The 16,632-nt window shown below is 34.6% G+C and overlaps 2 protein-coding genes across 5 annotated transcripts in view; one reads left to right on the forward strand and one right to left on the reverse strand.

The window, feature by feature from the left end:
• Positions 1 to 14,011, reverse strand: part of NUP37 (nucleoporin 37) — a 40,970-nt gene extending 26,959 nt beyond the window's left edge. The window contains exons 1-3 of the mRNA XM_011386814.2: positions 13,901 to 14,011; positions 12,456 to 12,677; positions 3,893 to 4,017 (exon numbers count right to left, since the gene is read on the reverse strand). Of these exons, the coding sequence (XP_011385116.1) occupies positions 3,893 to 4,017; positions 12,456 to 12,677; positions 13,901 to 14,011 (458 nt within the window). The remainder of the gene's footprint in view (positions 1 to 3,892; positions 4,018 to 12,455; positions 12,678 to 13,900) is intronic.
• A 15-nt stretch (positions 14,012 to 14,026) lies between these two features.
• PARPBP (PARP1 binding protein) overlaps positions 14,027 to 16,632 on the forward strand; it is a 48,151-nt gene continuing 45,545 nt past the window's right edge. For 3 of the 4 annotated variants that reach the window (XR_002779025.1, XM_011386829.2, XM_023527325.1), the window contains exon 1: positions 14,027 to 14,126. The gene's annotated coding sequence lies outside the window, so the exon portion shown is untranslated. The remainder of the gene's footprint in view (positions 14,127 to 16,632) is intronic. The other variant, XM_011386834.2, reaches the window with a different exon arrangement.

Raw genomic sequence — 16,632 nt, forward strand, 5'->3', positions numbered from 1 at the left:
GAAGTAAACAATCTAATTTTCATATCAGCAGCTGAAGTACAAAATCTAGAAGTAAAATAAAAACGAAACCACTTTTAGTCTCTGTAAGTAAAAATTCTCCACCTCCTCTACCTTCTCCAGTCACCAAAGCTATTTTCATAACTTATAATTGTGCTTTCCGTTGGACAGAAGGGGTATGCTATGGCTCTGTTGTAAAAAATGTTATATAGCCATTACTGAAAATAGAAGGTACTTCCATTTTTTTTTTGAAAACATACAAAAATTAGTATATTCTGGATGTACCTTGTCAATGACAAAAGTGTACAATTTTATTATAAATCATGAATTTAATTTTTAACTTTTTCTTAAAAGAATAAAAGGATGGATTATAGAAGTATCTTCATTTTAGCTAAGTCAATATTAGATATTAAAAATACTGTTACACATTTACCTGTCTTTGGCTTCTTCAGTTATCCATAAGCCTTTTTACTTTTTTTCTTCCAAATAAATTAAATTAGATGAAAAAAAAATATTTTTAAACCTATAAAAGCTGGTATATTTATATCTACTAAAGCTGGAGTAACATTTGTACTGACCTTAAACTTTAAAATATTTTTTAGTAGTTTATCAATCTACGGCATATTAAAAAAAAAAAACCTAAGCAATAAACAACTATTTTTTTTTAACTTTTAAAGTTAACCTTTAGTCCTAAAATTTTTAGATTCTCAGCATATTAGATTATGGCTGAAGAAGAAAAAAATTATATTTATATATTGAAAAACAAAGTTTTATTTCCAATTGTTTTAGGTAAATGAGTATCATACAAATCTAAATTTCTTTAGTTTTGACTATGTGAAAGTTAACCATTTATTTCTCAACCAATTATTTAATAAAATTTAAATTATATAAAAGCAAGGCTCCTACTCTGTAGACCTAGACGTGTGGGCAAATCTCTGCTACCACAACTCTTTTCAGTGGCTGGGGAGGGGTCCATGGAGGACTTCGGGGATATACGTATCTCTTTTTGACATGTATGCTGCCTTTCATACATACAAATAAAAGATAAGAAAAACTAAAAACCAAAACTCATTCTAATTGCCTTCCTTTGAATCTGTCCTGTTACCATTTTGGATATTCATTACTTCCCTTCTCCCAGGAGAATCCAGAACAAATCTGCTACATTACTATTGTGAGGGTCTCCGAAAGCAGCTTTTCTCATAGTTATGGTTTAAAGAAATCATTTAAAAATCTCTGTTCAAAAAATCTCATCGTTAAAACAGATTAAGGCTATTTTAGTAGATTTAAAAAGCAATATCTCAGGCAAAAGGGTTTGTAAAGAAAGTATTACTAGAAAATGAGGCCAACTTCAGTAAAAACATCAGAGAACAAAGGAGTTACAGGGGTCAAAGTATCTTTACTTAAAAAGAAAATTAATGAAAGAATTTTATTAGGATTAAAAAAAAACAAAACCACAAACCACAAAACTTTATGGCTAACCTGGTGTTGCTCCCCTCTTCTCCAAATCTTTGCTGTTTTAGTTTATACATGTTAAGGACATTTAAGTCGCCCTTTAATTAAACCAGAAAACCTGAGAGAACTGCAGTAAGGAGAACAGTTTATTCTCCATCAAGTGGGTATGGAAAAAGAGTTGAAAGGGAGAGAGGGAGGAAAGGAGCGAGAAAGACAGGGAGGAGGAAGGGGGGAGATGGGAGAAGGGGGGAAGACAGAGAGAGAAAGAAGACAGAATTGAAGGGAACTAAATGCTAAAGATAAAACAGTAGAAAGTGTTTCTTTCTAACTGTAAGATAAAAGTTAATAAAGGTAAGAGATGCAAATTTATACCTCGGTCATTTCTACAGACCATTATTCAGTCATGAAAAATATTATTTGCTGTGAAATTCTATGGAAAAAGAAGTAAAATAGGAAGTAAAAAACTTACATATACAGTTTAACTAGAATTGTATCAAGTTATTTATGAAAAATGGAAAGGATTGGGTACATAGAGAACATTAAAAATTTTCTGCATTTTCTAAATTTGATATAACAAACATGTATATTTTTATAGTAAAAAATATATAATTTGAAAATAAAACGGTATGTCAGTTTGTTCTAAAAATATTGTTTTTAAAATTAATGGCTGGTTAATGTTTTAAATTATTTATATTGGTATAGTCCCCAAAAGGCTTTAAGAAACTTATCAAAAAGCAACAACAAAGATGAAACAATACAGCAAATCCATTAAAAGAAGTCAGGAAAACAGGTGCCACACAAAACCATGGAAGGAAGATGGTTTCTATGGCTTTTGCAATTTGATAGAGAATGCAAAGAGACTGCTGACTGACTCTAGCTCCGGAGTCTGTGAACACTTCCTTTTTATAAAAGGAAATGAACAGCATACTATTAACAATGACATATGTATGTTGACGAGAGCTGTTGTGTAGATTATTCAAAATTCAGTTAGCTAAAACCTGTGAAAGCTTCTAGAACAAAACACAGAACATCTTCAGTCTTGTTATAGGCAAAATTCCTTAGATATGAAATAGAATGCACATGGAAAAGTGCTCAGCATCATAGGTCATCAGGTAAATGTCACTGTGGTACCAATCAGAAGGGCTAAAATTAAAGGCTGACAATAATAAATGCTAGAGAGCAGGTACAGTAAGTTGAATATCTTTATATTATTGGTGGGGATATAAAATTATGGAACCACTATGGAAACTGGTACTGTCTTAAAATGGTAAACATACACCTACTCTCTGATTCAGTAATTCTACTCCTAAGAAAAATGAAACTATATATGCACTGAAAGTTGTACAGAGATGCTCTGTTGTACATAGCAGCTTTAGTCATAACAGTTAAAAACTGCCAACTACTTGGTGTCCATTTATAAGAGAACGGATAAACAAATTGTGGTATATTTATACAATGTAATGGAATACTCAAAAATAAAAAGAAATGAACCGTTGGTATATACGACATGGATGAATCTCAAAAACATTAAGCCAGATACAAAAAATATTCTGTATGATTCCATTTACATGAAGTTGTAGAATAGGAAACACTAATCTGTGTTAATATAAACTGGATCAATGGTTCCTTTGGAAGGGGATGGGGTATAGGGACTGACTGGGAAGGAGCACAAAGAGTCTTTTGAGGGTGACAGAAATGCTATGTATTACCAGTGACTGGGTTACATGAATGTATGTATTTGTCAACACTGATCAAACTTCTACTTAAGAGTTCAGAATTCCACTGTATGTAAATTATCCCTTATTTTAAAAAATTAGGTTAGCTTATAAGAGCTAACTTATGGTTAGCTAAATACTGTTTACTAAAAGAAGATCTATCTTTTAGATTTGATATTTGTGGAAGAAAGGTTAGTGTTCTGTCACAAACCTTAAATGATCTGACATATTATTTCCCCTGTGAAGAAGGTTTTAACAGTAAGTGCTAAGGTTTTTCTCAAAAAACAACTGTTCTTTTCAAATGCTTTCACAAAAACTGAAGCCCAAGGATTATAACTATAGTTTTATGTACTGCTAAACATAAAAACGTGACCTTGGTAGTATGAATGATTGATGACTCAACCAAATTTAGTTATTTTAACAGAGATATATTTTCAATAAGCGGTAAATGTAGTGAAGAATCTGTGAAGACTTAAAATGATTCAGATGAATCTCAAGTAAAGAGCTTTGTTTAACATGTGTTCAAGGCATCACTGTCAAGGCTACATATTTAAATCACAAATTCAGACAATAAGCCTAAATTATGAAATAACAGCACACATTAAAATATCTACTATCTGGAATTGGGGAAAACTAGAGGAAAAATGTTCCTAATGATCAAAGGCTTCAGAAGATCATTTAACACAAAGGACATAAATAAATACTGCATTTAATAATTTTAAACTTACTTGATTACTGGAGGCAATGAATCAAGTCTAGTCTCGGGGCTCCAAGCTATGCCATCGACCCTGACTCCGTGGTGAAATGTTCGTAATGTTTTATACTGAATTCCTTCAATGTCTGCTTCTTCTTCCTAAGCACACACAATAAATAAGTTAGGAGAACAAACAAAACTGTGTATTTGATTATGATGAAGAATTTATCAGGAGGCCATGTACAGTAAGTCCTCACTTAATGTCAATGATAGATTCTTGAAAACTGTAACTTTAAGCAAAACAACGTATAACGAAACCAATTTTACCAGAGGCTAATTGATATAAAATAGAGTTAAGTTACTATGGCATATTTCTGGTCATAAAAACATCACCAAACTTCTAAATAAAGACTCAAAGCACTTCTAATATTAAACACTGAAATAAATGTGAGCTATGCACACATAAGAAAGATTAATAACAAGAAGAAAGTGATTTTCCAACCTGCTTATTCCAGTTAGGATCCTGGGTGGCCAGAGCCTCTCTCAGCAGCTCACAGTGCAAGGCGGGAACCCACCCTTGACAGGACACCCTTCCATCACACACCACTCACTCAGATTGGGACAACTTATCCAGGCCAATTCACCTCACATGCACATCTCTGGCATATGGGAGGAAAGAGAGTCCCTGGAGAAAATCCACAGACATGGGGAAAACATGCAAACTGCAGAGACAGTGGCCATGGCTGGGAATCAATATTTTTTTCTCATCAACATTAAAATAAAATGAAGTTGAACTAAATGACATTATTTGAGGACCTGCTGTACATTCTTCTGAAAAGTTCAAAAGCAGATTAAACATTGAGATTTAACTGGTTTATTGAACAACAAAAATATCCAAAGCTACCTAAGCCTCACAAAACAAACAGTAAACATGTTATGCTTTATCTTACTCAGAAAACATTTTATTCCTACTAGTAAACACAATTCACAGCAAACACAATGAAAATGGAATGCTCTAAGAATCAGAATATTCTAGGTAAATGAATTACCATGCATGGATTATCGACTGACAATATAGAAATACACACCAAAGTTTTGATATGCATAACTTTGAAACCCTATGACTCAAAGTCATTATAATGAGTATCAATGATTTTCACAAAGTATTACATATGGCACTATACACGTGTAAGATGTTATGAATTATTCATCTATACTATTGCAATCTATGAACAGTAAATATGCAAATAACAACCTGGTTAATTTAGTCTTTCTGGTATTTGATTCTGGGTAAGATGTTTAATAAAGTCAGCTTATTTACCTGGTTCAGTACTTCTAAAATGATTCTAGTTTGTTCTCATGGGAAGATGAGGAAAATAAATAAATTTTAAAAAGTCAAGTAATCTATGTCTGGACAATATGGACGATAACCTGAAAGGCTTTCTTATTAAAAAATAATGCAAAAATTCAAATCCAGAGAAGCAACTGGGCACTGAGGCATGTGGCTATCTTAAGGACATCGACCCACATCCAATTAGTAAGAACTTCAGTTTGCAGGGGACTCAAGACAAAGCTCAGTGCCCGCACAAGAAAGATGCAGATCAGAAACCTCTGCATAGATCCAGGACCTTTAATGGGGAAGTAGGACATCCCCCAACCTCCCCCCGCCAAATAAAACTGCCATGTAAAATACCTACCATGGGTGAAGGCCAAGAAATAGAAGAAGCCACCTGTGAGAATCTCAACCATTTAATGGCCATAACATGAATTTAGGGCTTGAAGTCACATTAATTATGTGCTCTAGAAAATGAGCATTTATTTCAAAATGGTCATATGTTGGGTAGTGGCCCCAAGCATCTAACAAAGGCTTTTTCTCTTTGGGCGAAATACCTCTACCCAGGTTTCTAAAAGTTCCCATAGATACAGTTCATGTATCTATGCATGTATTCCTACATGTGAAAGAGTTCCACAAACACAAACAGAAGAATCAAACTTGCAAAGACATTAAAAAACTAGATAGAAAAAAGATATATTTTAAGGCAATAGAAGAGGTAATCAAGTCTTAGTAAGCAACGAGAGATTACCAATGACCAGGCAGATTTTAAAAAGAAAGAAATAAAACTTTTATAACAGAAAAAAAGAAATCAATGCTGAGTAGCTAGAAGGCAGATTTGAAAAAAAAAAAATCAGAAGATAGCAAACAGAAGATAAAAAGTGATAAGAGGGAGTCAATGAGAAGCTCCATCATATATCTAATTTGGGTTGTAGGAGCGAATAGAGGAAATGGGTGAAGAGGCAATATTTGAAGTGATAATGGCAAAGGATTCTCCATACTTGATGACAGGCACCAATATACATATTTAGAAAGAACAATAAATCCCAAGCAGCTTAAATAAAAATAAATCTGCATGCAGATAGATACAATATAGTGTAACTTCAGAACACACCCAGGAATTCTCATGGTATACACATATAGAGAGAAGAGGAGGAAAGAGGGAGATTGAGTGAGTGAGTGGAAGGGAGGGAAGAAGGGAGAAAATAATTCTTAGCAACAGCAGCCAAAAATAAAAGTTTCCAATAAAGGAGACTTCCTATAAAAGAATAATAACTAGAATAACCATCAACTTCTCGGCAGAAACACATGCAGGAAGACAGTGGAATGGTATCTTCAAAATGATGAGGAAAACCCTAGAATTGTAGACACAACAGAAAAACAAAACCCAAAAGTTGGCATCAATAAACTCTCACCAAATGTTCTCCTAAAGCAGAGCCTGGCAAACCATGGCTCGCAGGCCAAATCTGGCTCATGAGCTTAGAGTCATTTTTATATTTTTAAGGAGTTGCAAAAAACAAAGAGTTGGCAACAGACGCCTAAAGTGGCTGGCAAAGCCTAAAATATTTACTACCTGGCCCTTTACAGAAAAGTTAAGTAGTAAACTTTTCCTGTGGTAAAAGATGTGTTTTCGGATGAAGAAAAATAACCCTAGAAGGCAGGCCTGAGATGTAAGGAATAGTGAATAAAAAAATCAAAAGCAAACAGGCCATTAAATCTAAACAAATATTAGCACATAAAACGCCATCAAATTTGAGAGTTGAAAAGAAAAATGAGAGAACTAAAATATAACAACAATGTAAGTCTGTAGGGGAGAATAATAATCCATGTGTCAAAGGTCCTAGTTTTGTTCATGAAGTTAAAGATATCAATGTTGACTTTGTTAAAGTATGCATGTTAAAGTGTCTTTCGTAACCATTAAAATACAAATGGCACTAAAACTTCCAAAATATCAGGAAGGGACAAAATGAAAGGAGCAGGTAACAAAACACAGAAAGAAGATAAAAAAAATGCATATTGGCAATATTTTCACTAGTAAAACTAACAGTAACTCATATATTCAACAGAAGAATAACTTGTACAGTCATATTGTAAAACACCATACAACAGTGAAAATAAATGAATATGGACATGGAGGAATCTAACAAATATAATGTCAATAGCAACAAACTGTAGAAGAATATACTACAGAATAATTTCATCGATATGAAGTTTAAGACATGAAAAATATATTGCTTTGCAACACCTATACATGTGGTAACTCTATAGAGAAAAACAAGGAATGACAAATGCAAAATTTCAGACATAGTTACCACTTGGGGTGAGAAGGCAAGGCAATAAGGGAAGAATATCCTGGGGCTTCCAATTAATTGCTAATGTTCCATTTCTTTAGCTAGGTAGCTGGTATATAGTGATCTTCTTAATTATTATTCTTTCTAACTTATATAGATAATATATATTTTAAATATATTTTATAAGCTTAAAAATTGTGATTTTAAAAGTAAAGAAATCATGGTTTTGTTATTTAAATCAATACCCTAACTGGGTCTAGAGACTAAAGCAAAATATTTTGTGACAAATTTTCCCAAAGAATCTTCTGTATTGACTATAGATATCTTTTATAAAAGTTTATAGGTTTGTAAAATATCAGGGAAAAGTCTAGAGTAGGTAAAATTTGACATTTAATGGAATAGTATATCTACATGGAATGGAATTATCTGAATCTAAATGCAAAATTTTATAACATTTTAATTTAATCTAGTGTAATGTATTGATTTTTTCCAGGATAGCCTTTGAGATCTTAGCAAAGTCACTTCACAAATATATTACGTGTCTTTCTCTATATAATTCAGATAACCGATGACAATAAATTTAAATTCCATATGAACTTAGAGTTAAAAGCAAAAAGTTTTTCCATAAATGAAAAAAGGATAAAAATGCATTTATCAAGGAAAGAAAAACACTGTCAAATTTTATTACTTCATAATTTGTGTGTATAATAACTGTATGGCTAACAGCCAGATATGCCAAGGCAGCAACCACTAAGCAATTTTAAAATAACATTAGAAGTCTAATCATAGCTGACTTCATAGTTTGGGTTACATCTATTTTTCCACACTTGACAAATCAATCTTCTAAAAATGAAGTTCTTACCATCAAAACACACACTATTTTGCTACTGTTACAATGGTGTTGACAATTAGGTCCTATAATTTGTTATCCAAAGTATATATGGAATCATTGGGTGGTCGTGGGGATAAAGAAATCCCAGGGACTATATAGCCGGAGCTTTATGTATTACCAGTGAAACCTTTTTTCCTGGCAGCAATGTCAGCCATTGAGCCAACTAAAAGGCCAGGGTGTGTGTGTGGTATAGGCAGACAAATGCTATTTTGGGTTTAGTTTGGGTGTAGGCAGTATTGTATAGGCAGGAAATTAAGATACTTTGGAAAACTTGCTACAATACAAATCATTATACAAGGTTCCAGCATATTTGAGGTTGGGGCAAAGCCAGGTTGACGAAAGGGCTATTCTAAGGATATGAAATTGGCAGGCCTTTCCACCACACCCATTTAAGGCCAAATACAGAATTTTAGTTAGATGAGACTGTAAAGTTTACCTAGTCCACTTCTTTCAATGAATGCTTGAATCTCTAGCACGACATCTAAAAAAGGACATTGTACAACCCTTCTCTGAACACTTTCAGTGACAGGGAACTAGCTACTTCTTGGGGAAGCTTATTTCATTTGGGGGTAATTCTAATAATTAGAAGAGTTCTCTTTAACATTAAATCAAAATCTCTTGCCATGTAAATTCTACTTCTGACTGCAAATTCTGCTCTCTGGAACCATACAGAGGAAGTCTAATTCAGTGATGGCAAATACCAGGCCATAGCTGATTCCTCCTAGGTGAATACACTCAAAGGAGATTCAGCATGTCTTAATGCACTATAAGCAACAACTCCACTCAAATAGAACTGACAATACAAAATACATTTATCACTGTGAGTCTAATCCCTCTTTTATATGACAGTTTAAAACATTTTCATACCACTGTGAAATTTGTCTTCAAATACATTATCTCATTTGAATTATAATACACTGCTGAGAACTGAAGTAAGCATAAGATATTACTGTCAATTTACAGAGAACATAGAGCCGTGCTGTCCAGTATGGTAGCAACTAGACACATGGGGCTTTGAAGCAGTTGACATGTGGCTAGTTCAAGCTGAGATGTGCATACTTTATAAAGTACAAAATCCACACCAGATTTCAGACTTAGTATAAAAGAATGTAAAATAGCTCATTAATAATTTATATTGGTCACAAAATTGGTCATAAAATATTTGAATATGCTAGTAAAAATTAATTTCATGTTTTTCACTTTTCATAATGTGGTTACTACAACATTTAAATTTATATTTGTGGCTAACATTGTATTTCTATTGGACAGCACTGAATTAGCTCCCTTTGGCAGTTTTATCTTTGCATTGATTCATGGCGAATATCCAGGTGACCAAAAACCAGTCACAATTCTCTCTTTTAGCTCTAGCGGTCTATCATTTTAAGACTTTATATTCATTTGTATTAATTTTAGTTTGTTCAACTTGACCCGTTAATTTAATCTATTAAACACTATTTGGATTCTGAGCAGAATCTGGCATACAGTAGATGCTCAAAAAATATTTGTTAAATGAAATCTGCCATCCAAAGCATTTAGGTATCCTTTTCCGCTTCATGTTCTATATAAATTGAATGTGCTTGCCTAAGTGTTTTATCCAAGTCCCAGCATTGGCCTTAATTCATTATTGATGACCCTCTGAATAGACTTAGAGCAGTGCCCTTGCTTTTTTAACATATGTATTACCAGTTCCCTGCACCAGATCTGCACTTAACGCACATTTGACAAATAATGACATCAATATTACTATCATTGAGCTCAAATTTCCATCATATTCAAAAGAACACCATGAGACTCTGAAAAGTGGTTTGCTGAAATTCAAATTCTCTATTGGCTGTGTTTTCCTAACAGTACTAGAATAAAGATGGCCTGAAAGGAATGTGGAACTCTTCAATTCAATTTACCTTAGACAAGGAGGCATTAAATTGGGTACAATGGAACTTGAAGGTTCCATTTGTATATAAATAAGAGCAATGATTAATATTGCTTAACTCATTAGATAAAAAATAACTTCAAAGGGAAGTAATAATTTATTCTGAAGTCCCAAGGGCAAATTACTGGAACTCAATTCTCTTCCATAAATGTTTGAACCATGGCTTCAACCTATCTGAATAGCAGCACAGAAAGAAAAGGACAGGGGTTTAAAAATAGGGTCTAGATCTTGTTTTTTCATTTACTAGTCATACAAATTCCTGAAATTCTTTGAAGTAGGATGGAAATTCCATGAGGACAGGAACAATTGTTTAACCATATCTACAGTACTTGGCACAGAATATTATTTGTGTTCACTACTTAACAATTAATAAAAATGCAATTCTTTCCTTAGGTAATTTGGGGATAAGACCTACATTGGCAGTCTCGGAGGTCTGAGGAGTAAATAGAAACAAAGCATATGACTGCAAACCATATGGGGCAATACAAATGTTTTTGCTAGTTCTTTTTTCTCATTTTGTCATTTTCTCTTTTTGCTCCCATTTCTCTCTCTGCTACCCATCACCTCCGCCTTTCCTTTTTCCTAATTTTTTCTCCCTTCTCGACTTTCTCCCTGAACATTTCTTAGCTGAACATAAAACTGGAGATAAAGCTAATATTTTTTCAATATTTTTGAATTCAATATTATGTTCACAGCTATTAATTTTAAAAACAAGTAAATATTTAAATTGAAGGGGGCTGCTTTGTTCTTTTGTAGATTGGTAGTATGAATTAGAAAAATGGTTTCCCTTCAGTCTTTTTCAAGAGTGTGTTATATTATTCTTTTTAATGTGACTTTTTATCATCCTAAACTGAGAGTACAGCTAACGTCAGTCTGAGGGTCATACTTAGCCTAAAAGCTAGAAATTCCTACCCCAACCCTAAGAGGCAATATGGAATAATGTAAGAGCTCTTGTAGTCTATTCAGAAACCAATACACTGAAGCCTTAATTCATACTTTCCTTTTAGGATAAAATAAGCATGCAATCTAATTTTCTATACTTTATATATTTATTGCACTGTAAAATGCTGAATTATAACATGTCAAAACATTATAAGATACTGAACTGCCTCCTGAGTAAAAGAGGGAACACTATTTATAAATATCATTTTGGCGATAGTTATTTTACATCTTTAAAAACTGGTCACTCTCAAATTACCTCATTGATTAATCTTAATTTGAGAAATACTGTTCTATGAATAATATTCTGGTAAACAAAAGTTTAACCAGAGATTCCTGATATTCAACTATTGTTCAAAGTCTCTGTTACATGTAGAACTAGCTTCCCTGTGAGAAAACATGGTATGTGCTAACTACAAAACAATCTTAAATATGGGGCTGTGCCTGAGTGTCACAGTTGACCAAATCAATGACAGCTAAAACATATGTATGTATTAAATGTGCCAGATGCCTTCCAGGAACTTTATATGTACTAATTCATTATATTTTCATAAAACCCTATTATTTTCCTCATTTTTATAGAAGAGATATTAAGTATCTACACAAGGTCATATAGCTATTAAGAGGTAAAGCCAGATGGAAGTAAAAACTTAGGCATTTTGGCTCCAGAGTTCATTGTCTTAATGACTATGCTAAACTGCCTGTTCAATTAATATGATCCCATATTTTGTATATTCTAGATGTATGTTTTGTACACTTTAGATGTATAAAAAGTATGCAAGTATATTAATAGAAAAGCAGAAAATCATGACAGATATAAAATTTCCTGGAAGATAGTTTAGGCTTTCAACATTAGTTTGTTTCCTATCTCAAGGTGGAATGTAGAAAAATTGGATTAAATAATTTATTAGATCTTATTTAATTGGTATTTCTCCTGTATATACTTATGGTCAGTTAATCATAACCTTCAATTATGAAAATATTCGTAATTTCTAATTATGAGGCAAATGAGAAGACTTATATTGTTCTTTTTCACTAATGTTTGCACACATCTTAGGCATATAATACTGGTAATGTCTTTGTAGTTCTTCGTATCATTTTTTTACATTCAAACTCAATATACTTTCAACGTTTAGCAAAAGTTTACCAGTTTTTACTTTTCTTATCAGTGAAATATCTTCACTGTCATTCACTGCAATTTTGTACACTAACCTGAAATGTACACATGCCAATGACCACGTAATTATTGCCACCATAGGCAATTAGGTTTCCTGAATCCCCACTCTCAAAGGGATTAAATTCTACCACATGCACATAATCTTCACAATTCACAGTGTAGGTAGCACTTCTTGTGGCATCTTGCTTCATCTTGTATGTCAAAGGTCGAGCAGTTGTAAAAATAAAACAGCCTTCTACTTGGACAAGGTCATGAAACTGTGGATTACAGCACAGATACAGTTAGATAGAAACAATCAAAATGTTACTTTCAGCAAATGAATCAAAGTAAGAACATTATTGCAAATGCCAGACAGCTCAAAAGAAATTATTTAAATACTCTGTGAATGATAACTGCAGTATAAATCATCATAATTTTGTTTAGATTGTCTAAAAGATAATAGGGAGTATTTAAAAACAGAATCACTTTAATAGTAAATATATTTTAAAAAATTAATGTTAATATTTACAAAGCACTATTTGCAGATGCCATGTTATGCATTTTACTGATATTATCACACCAAATATTTGCATAAACTAAGACGGAGGTACTAGCTATGGTTCTCATTTTACAAATGAAGAAATCAAGGCTTTAAGACGTTAACTAGCTTGCAAAGCTTGTAAGATGAACCAGAATTTGAAAACTTTATTATGTGTTGGACACCAGAGCTAGAGAAGAAAAACAAGAGCTCTCAGTCTTGAAAGAGCTCACAATCCAGGGATAGTCAATGGTTCAGCGTGAAAAGTGCTATAAGCAGATAGGAAATACAGGACCTAGAAGGAGTGCCAAAAAGTGTGATATAAAAATAATATTCATAAAACCAGGCACAAAATTTCCATTAACCTGTCGTGGCCTGGTGTGCACTCTGGAAATAACATTCCTAGATGAGACTTAAGAGTTTTTGTTGTTGTTGTTTCAACAGGATGCAAAAGTGGTCCTGAAAATAGTTGGGCTCAGTAACAAACACGCAAATACCTGATGAGTATTTAACTAAGAATCAGACGAGATGAGTCCAACCTCACGGAACCTATACACTAGTAACCTTAACAAGTGGACACCCTGGACTGAACATTTGTTAAGTGTGGCTAGCAGGTGAGATGCCCTCAGACGGACAGCGGTGTGGGAAGTGCAAAAGATTCAAGGCTAAGATCCTCGGTTCCTATTTTTATTAAAGTAGTGCTCGTTCTCACTACTTCATCAGAGTCTAACAGTACAGGGTGGGCTGGACTGGTCTCTCTGAAATTGGAAGTGTAGAAGAGGGAGAGAATAAGAGAAGTTCCTGCAAAGAAATCCGAAGCCTCTTCGTGTCAGGCAGGCCCCGCGAGACCCCGCTACCGCCTCCCCCAGCCAAGATCGGAGAAAATACGGGTGGAAAATCCCCGGGGAGCGCGGGGTGGTCAGTAGCAAACCGGTGCGGTCCCCAGGGCTCGGTGATACGCACCGGAGACCGCCGAGAAGCGGTCAGAAGCAAGCTGATCTCGGTAGAAGGATGCCGTGGCTCGCGTCGATTCTGCTTCCGAGTCAGAGGGCGGAAGCGGCGATTGGCTCCCATGCCCTCCCGCGAGATTTAAAATGTAACCGGAAACGACTTGAACAGCAAAGAGACTGCAGCTGGGTGGGACCTTACTTCAGTTGAGTGTGCAGCACTGGGGTCTTCCCCAAGGCAGGTGAGTCTCACGTCTTCTTAACCTGCCTGTCACACTTTCAGTGTTGATTGAAGTCGCGAGTATTTCGGTGACAGCCAACTGCCATGTGACCAATTGGGGCATTATTTGTGCAGTGGCTTCGCTGTAGAGCCTGATTAGGTCTGGGAGTATTGAACAGAGTTCACAGTATCTAGTAATGGGTGGAGCTGAGAGGCTGAGGCCCATAGGGACCTACTTAGGTTCATTATTTAGGCACTAAACCAGATTTTTAGTCCCCAAACATCCGAAGACTCCAATTCTGGTACATTCGCTCTCCGTATTGAATCCTCCCAAGGGACGTTTTGAGCCTGCATTCTGACAATGATAGCAGTGACTGTCGTTTTCTATTGAGCACCTATTAAGTGCTTGGCATTAGGTGGGTTATTGTCTCGGCAACGTCTCATAATCTTATAAGGCAGGAGATATCCTCCCCATTTTACAGATGAAGAAATATATGCTCATAAGAGATTTTAAATACTGAAGGGCATACAGCTAACAAATAGGAGAGCCTGGATGCCGATCCTTGACTTTCTGACTCAAAACTAGTTTTTTTAATCATCTCACACTGCTTCCCCAGTGACAATTTTCCATCTCACAATTTTTGTTCCAGTGCAGCTTGGAATCCCGTTTTGTAAAGCAAGTATTCTTATCGCTTCAGCCTTCTAGTGTTTTCGTGCAGTGCAGCCTGACATTTAGAGTGCTTGCATATTCATTATCTCATTGACTCCTCATAACTGGCTGGAAGGTTTTATTCCTGTTTTCTATCTGATGTTACCTCTACCTAAAGCAGTCAAGTGTAAAGATTATTGCCTAGGCTCACATAGCCTGCTGGCTACTAGAAAAATTGAGACTAAACCAGAGTTGGCAAACTCTCCGCAATGCCTGTTCTTGTGCAGCCAGCTCCCAAGCCAGAAATGTATTTTATATGTTTAAATGGTTGGGGTGGGGAGATCAAAAGAAAATAATATCTTGTGATGTGTGAAAATTATGTAACATTCAAATATCAGTTTTTATTAAGTTTTGTTGAAGCTCCTTTGTTTATGTATTATCCATGGCCATTTTCACACTGGAAGGTCATTAAGTTGAATAGTTGTAACAGAGACTAGCCTGCACTCCTCAAATATTTACGATATGGCCTTCTCCAAAAAGTACTGACCCCTGAATGAGACTGTTGGCTTTTTTATGTGCCACGTACTATTTTAGAAACTTAACTTGTATTTATGTCATTTACTTCTCATGAAACCCCATGAGATAGGAACTGTTATTATTTTCATTTGTAGTGTAAGGAAGCTGAGGTAGGGAGAAGTGACATAACTTGGGAAAGATCTCAGAGCTAGTAACTGGTGGAGCCAGGATTCAGAACAGTCTAATTTCAGATTAGTCTTTCTTTTTAGTAATCTGAACTCATAGTACCTTTAAATAATACCAGTAAATAATTTACTACTAAAGATTTATTTCAGTCATATTGATCATCTCACTGAAGCTTTTTCTTATAAGAAATGAGGGGGATATTTTGAAGAGAAATATAATTCTTAGCTATTTACCAGGATTTGTGTTTATGTAGATACTTTACCTTACAGTCTTATACCTGTATCTTTAAGTTGAATCACTGATTATGTATAGAATTATTTTATAAATGGCATATGCCCATTTTCTTGATCATATAAACCCAGATACACAGTAAATATCTAAGATTTTGTTTATGCCATTAAAGGAAGAAGAAAAAGATCAGAGAAGGAGTAAATAAATGGGATGTGTACAGTACAATACCTCAAATAAGATAATATGTGAATATGTTGGAGACTGGGGTAAAAAAAAACACAACTTTTTAGCAGGCACGCCTGTAAACTTAGAGAAAGGAATTGGCTGCCTTACATAGGCTTGGGTATGTAAAACATTAGAACTATCTCCAATTATTTTGAAAGCTTTTTGTTTGTTAGGATAAGTTATGTAATATAGAGATTTAAGAGCACAGCTTATGGAGTTAGGCGTCTTGGGTTTAGGTCTGTTTGATCATTTGCTAGCTAGTGACATGGGGTATCAGTTTTTTCCGATGTAAAATGAGGATAATAATAGACTTTCCTCATAGGACTCTTGTGAAGATTGAATGAAGTAATAAATATGAAGCTTTTGAAAAGTATTTGGTACCAAGAAACTTCCTAAATTAGATATTGTGTTGGTTATCTATTGCTGTTTAACAAACCACCCCAAAACTTAGTGGCATTAAAACAACATATTTGCTTATGATTCTGTGGATCAGCAGTTTGGGCTGGACTCAAGTAGGTGGTTCTGTTGGTCTTTTCCTGGGATTGCTCATGTGGCTGCAGTTCATCTGGCAGGTCGATTGGGGCTAGCTAGTCTTAAGATAGTCTCACTGGCATGTCTGTGAAATGGTATTGGTTGTCAGTTGGGGCACCTTGATTTTGCTTCATATGACCTTTCCAGCAGGCTAGCTTGGACGTCTTCATATGGCAGTCTGAGAGTGAGA

The sequence above is a fragment of the Pteropus vampyrus genome, unplaced genomic scaffold (assembly GCF_000151845.1).
Source record: "Pteropus vampyrus isolate Shadow unplaced genomic scaffold, Pvam_2.0 Scaffold16, whole genome shotgun sequence".
Classification (NCBI taxonomy): domain Eukaryota; kingdom Metazoa; phylum Chordata; class Mammalia; order Chiroptera; family Pteropodidae; genus Pteropus; species Pteropus vampyrus.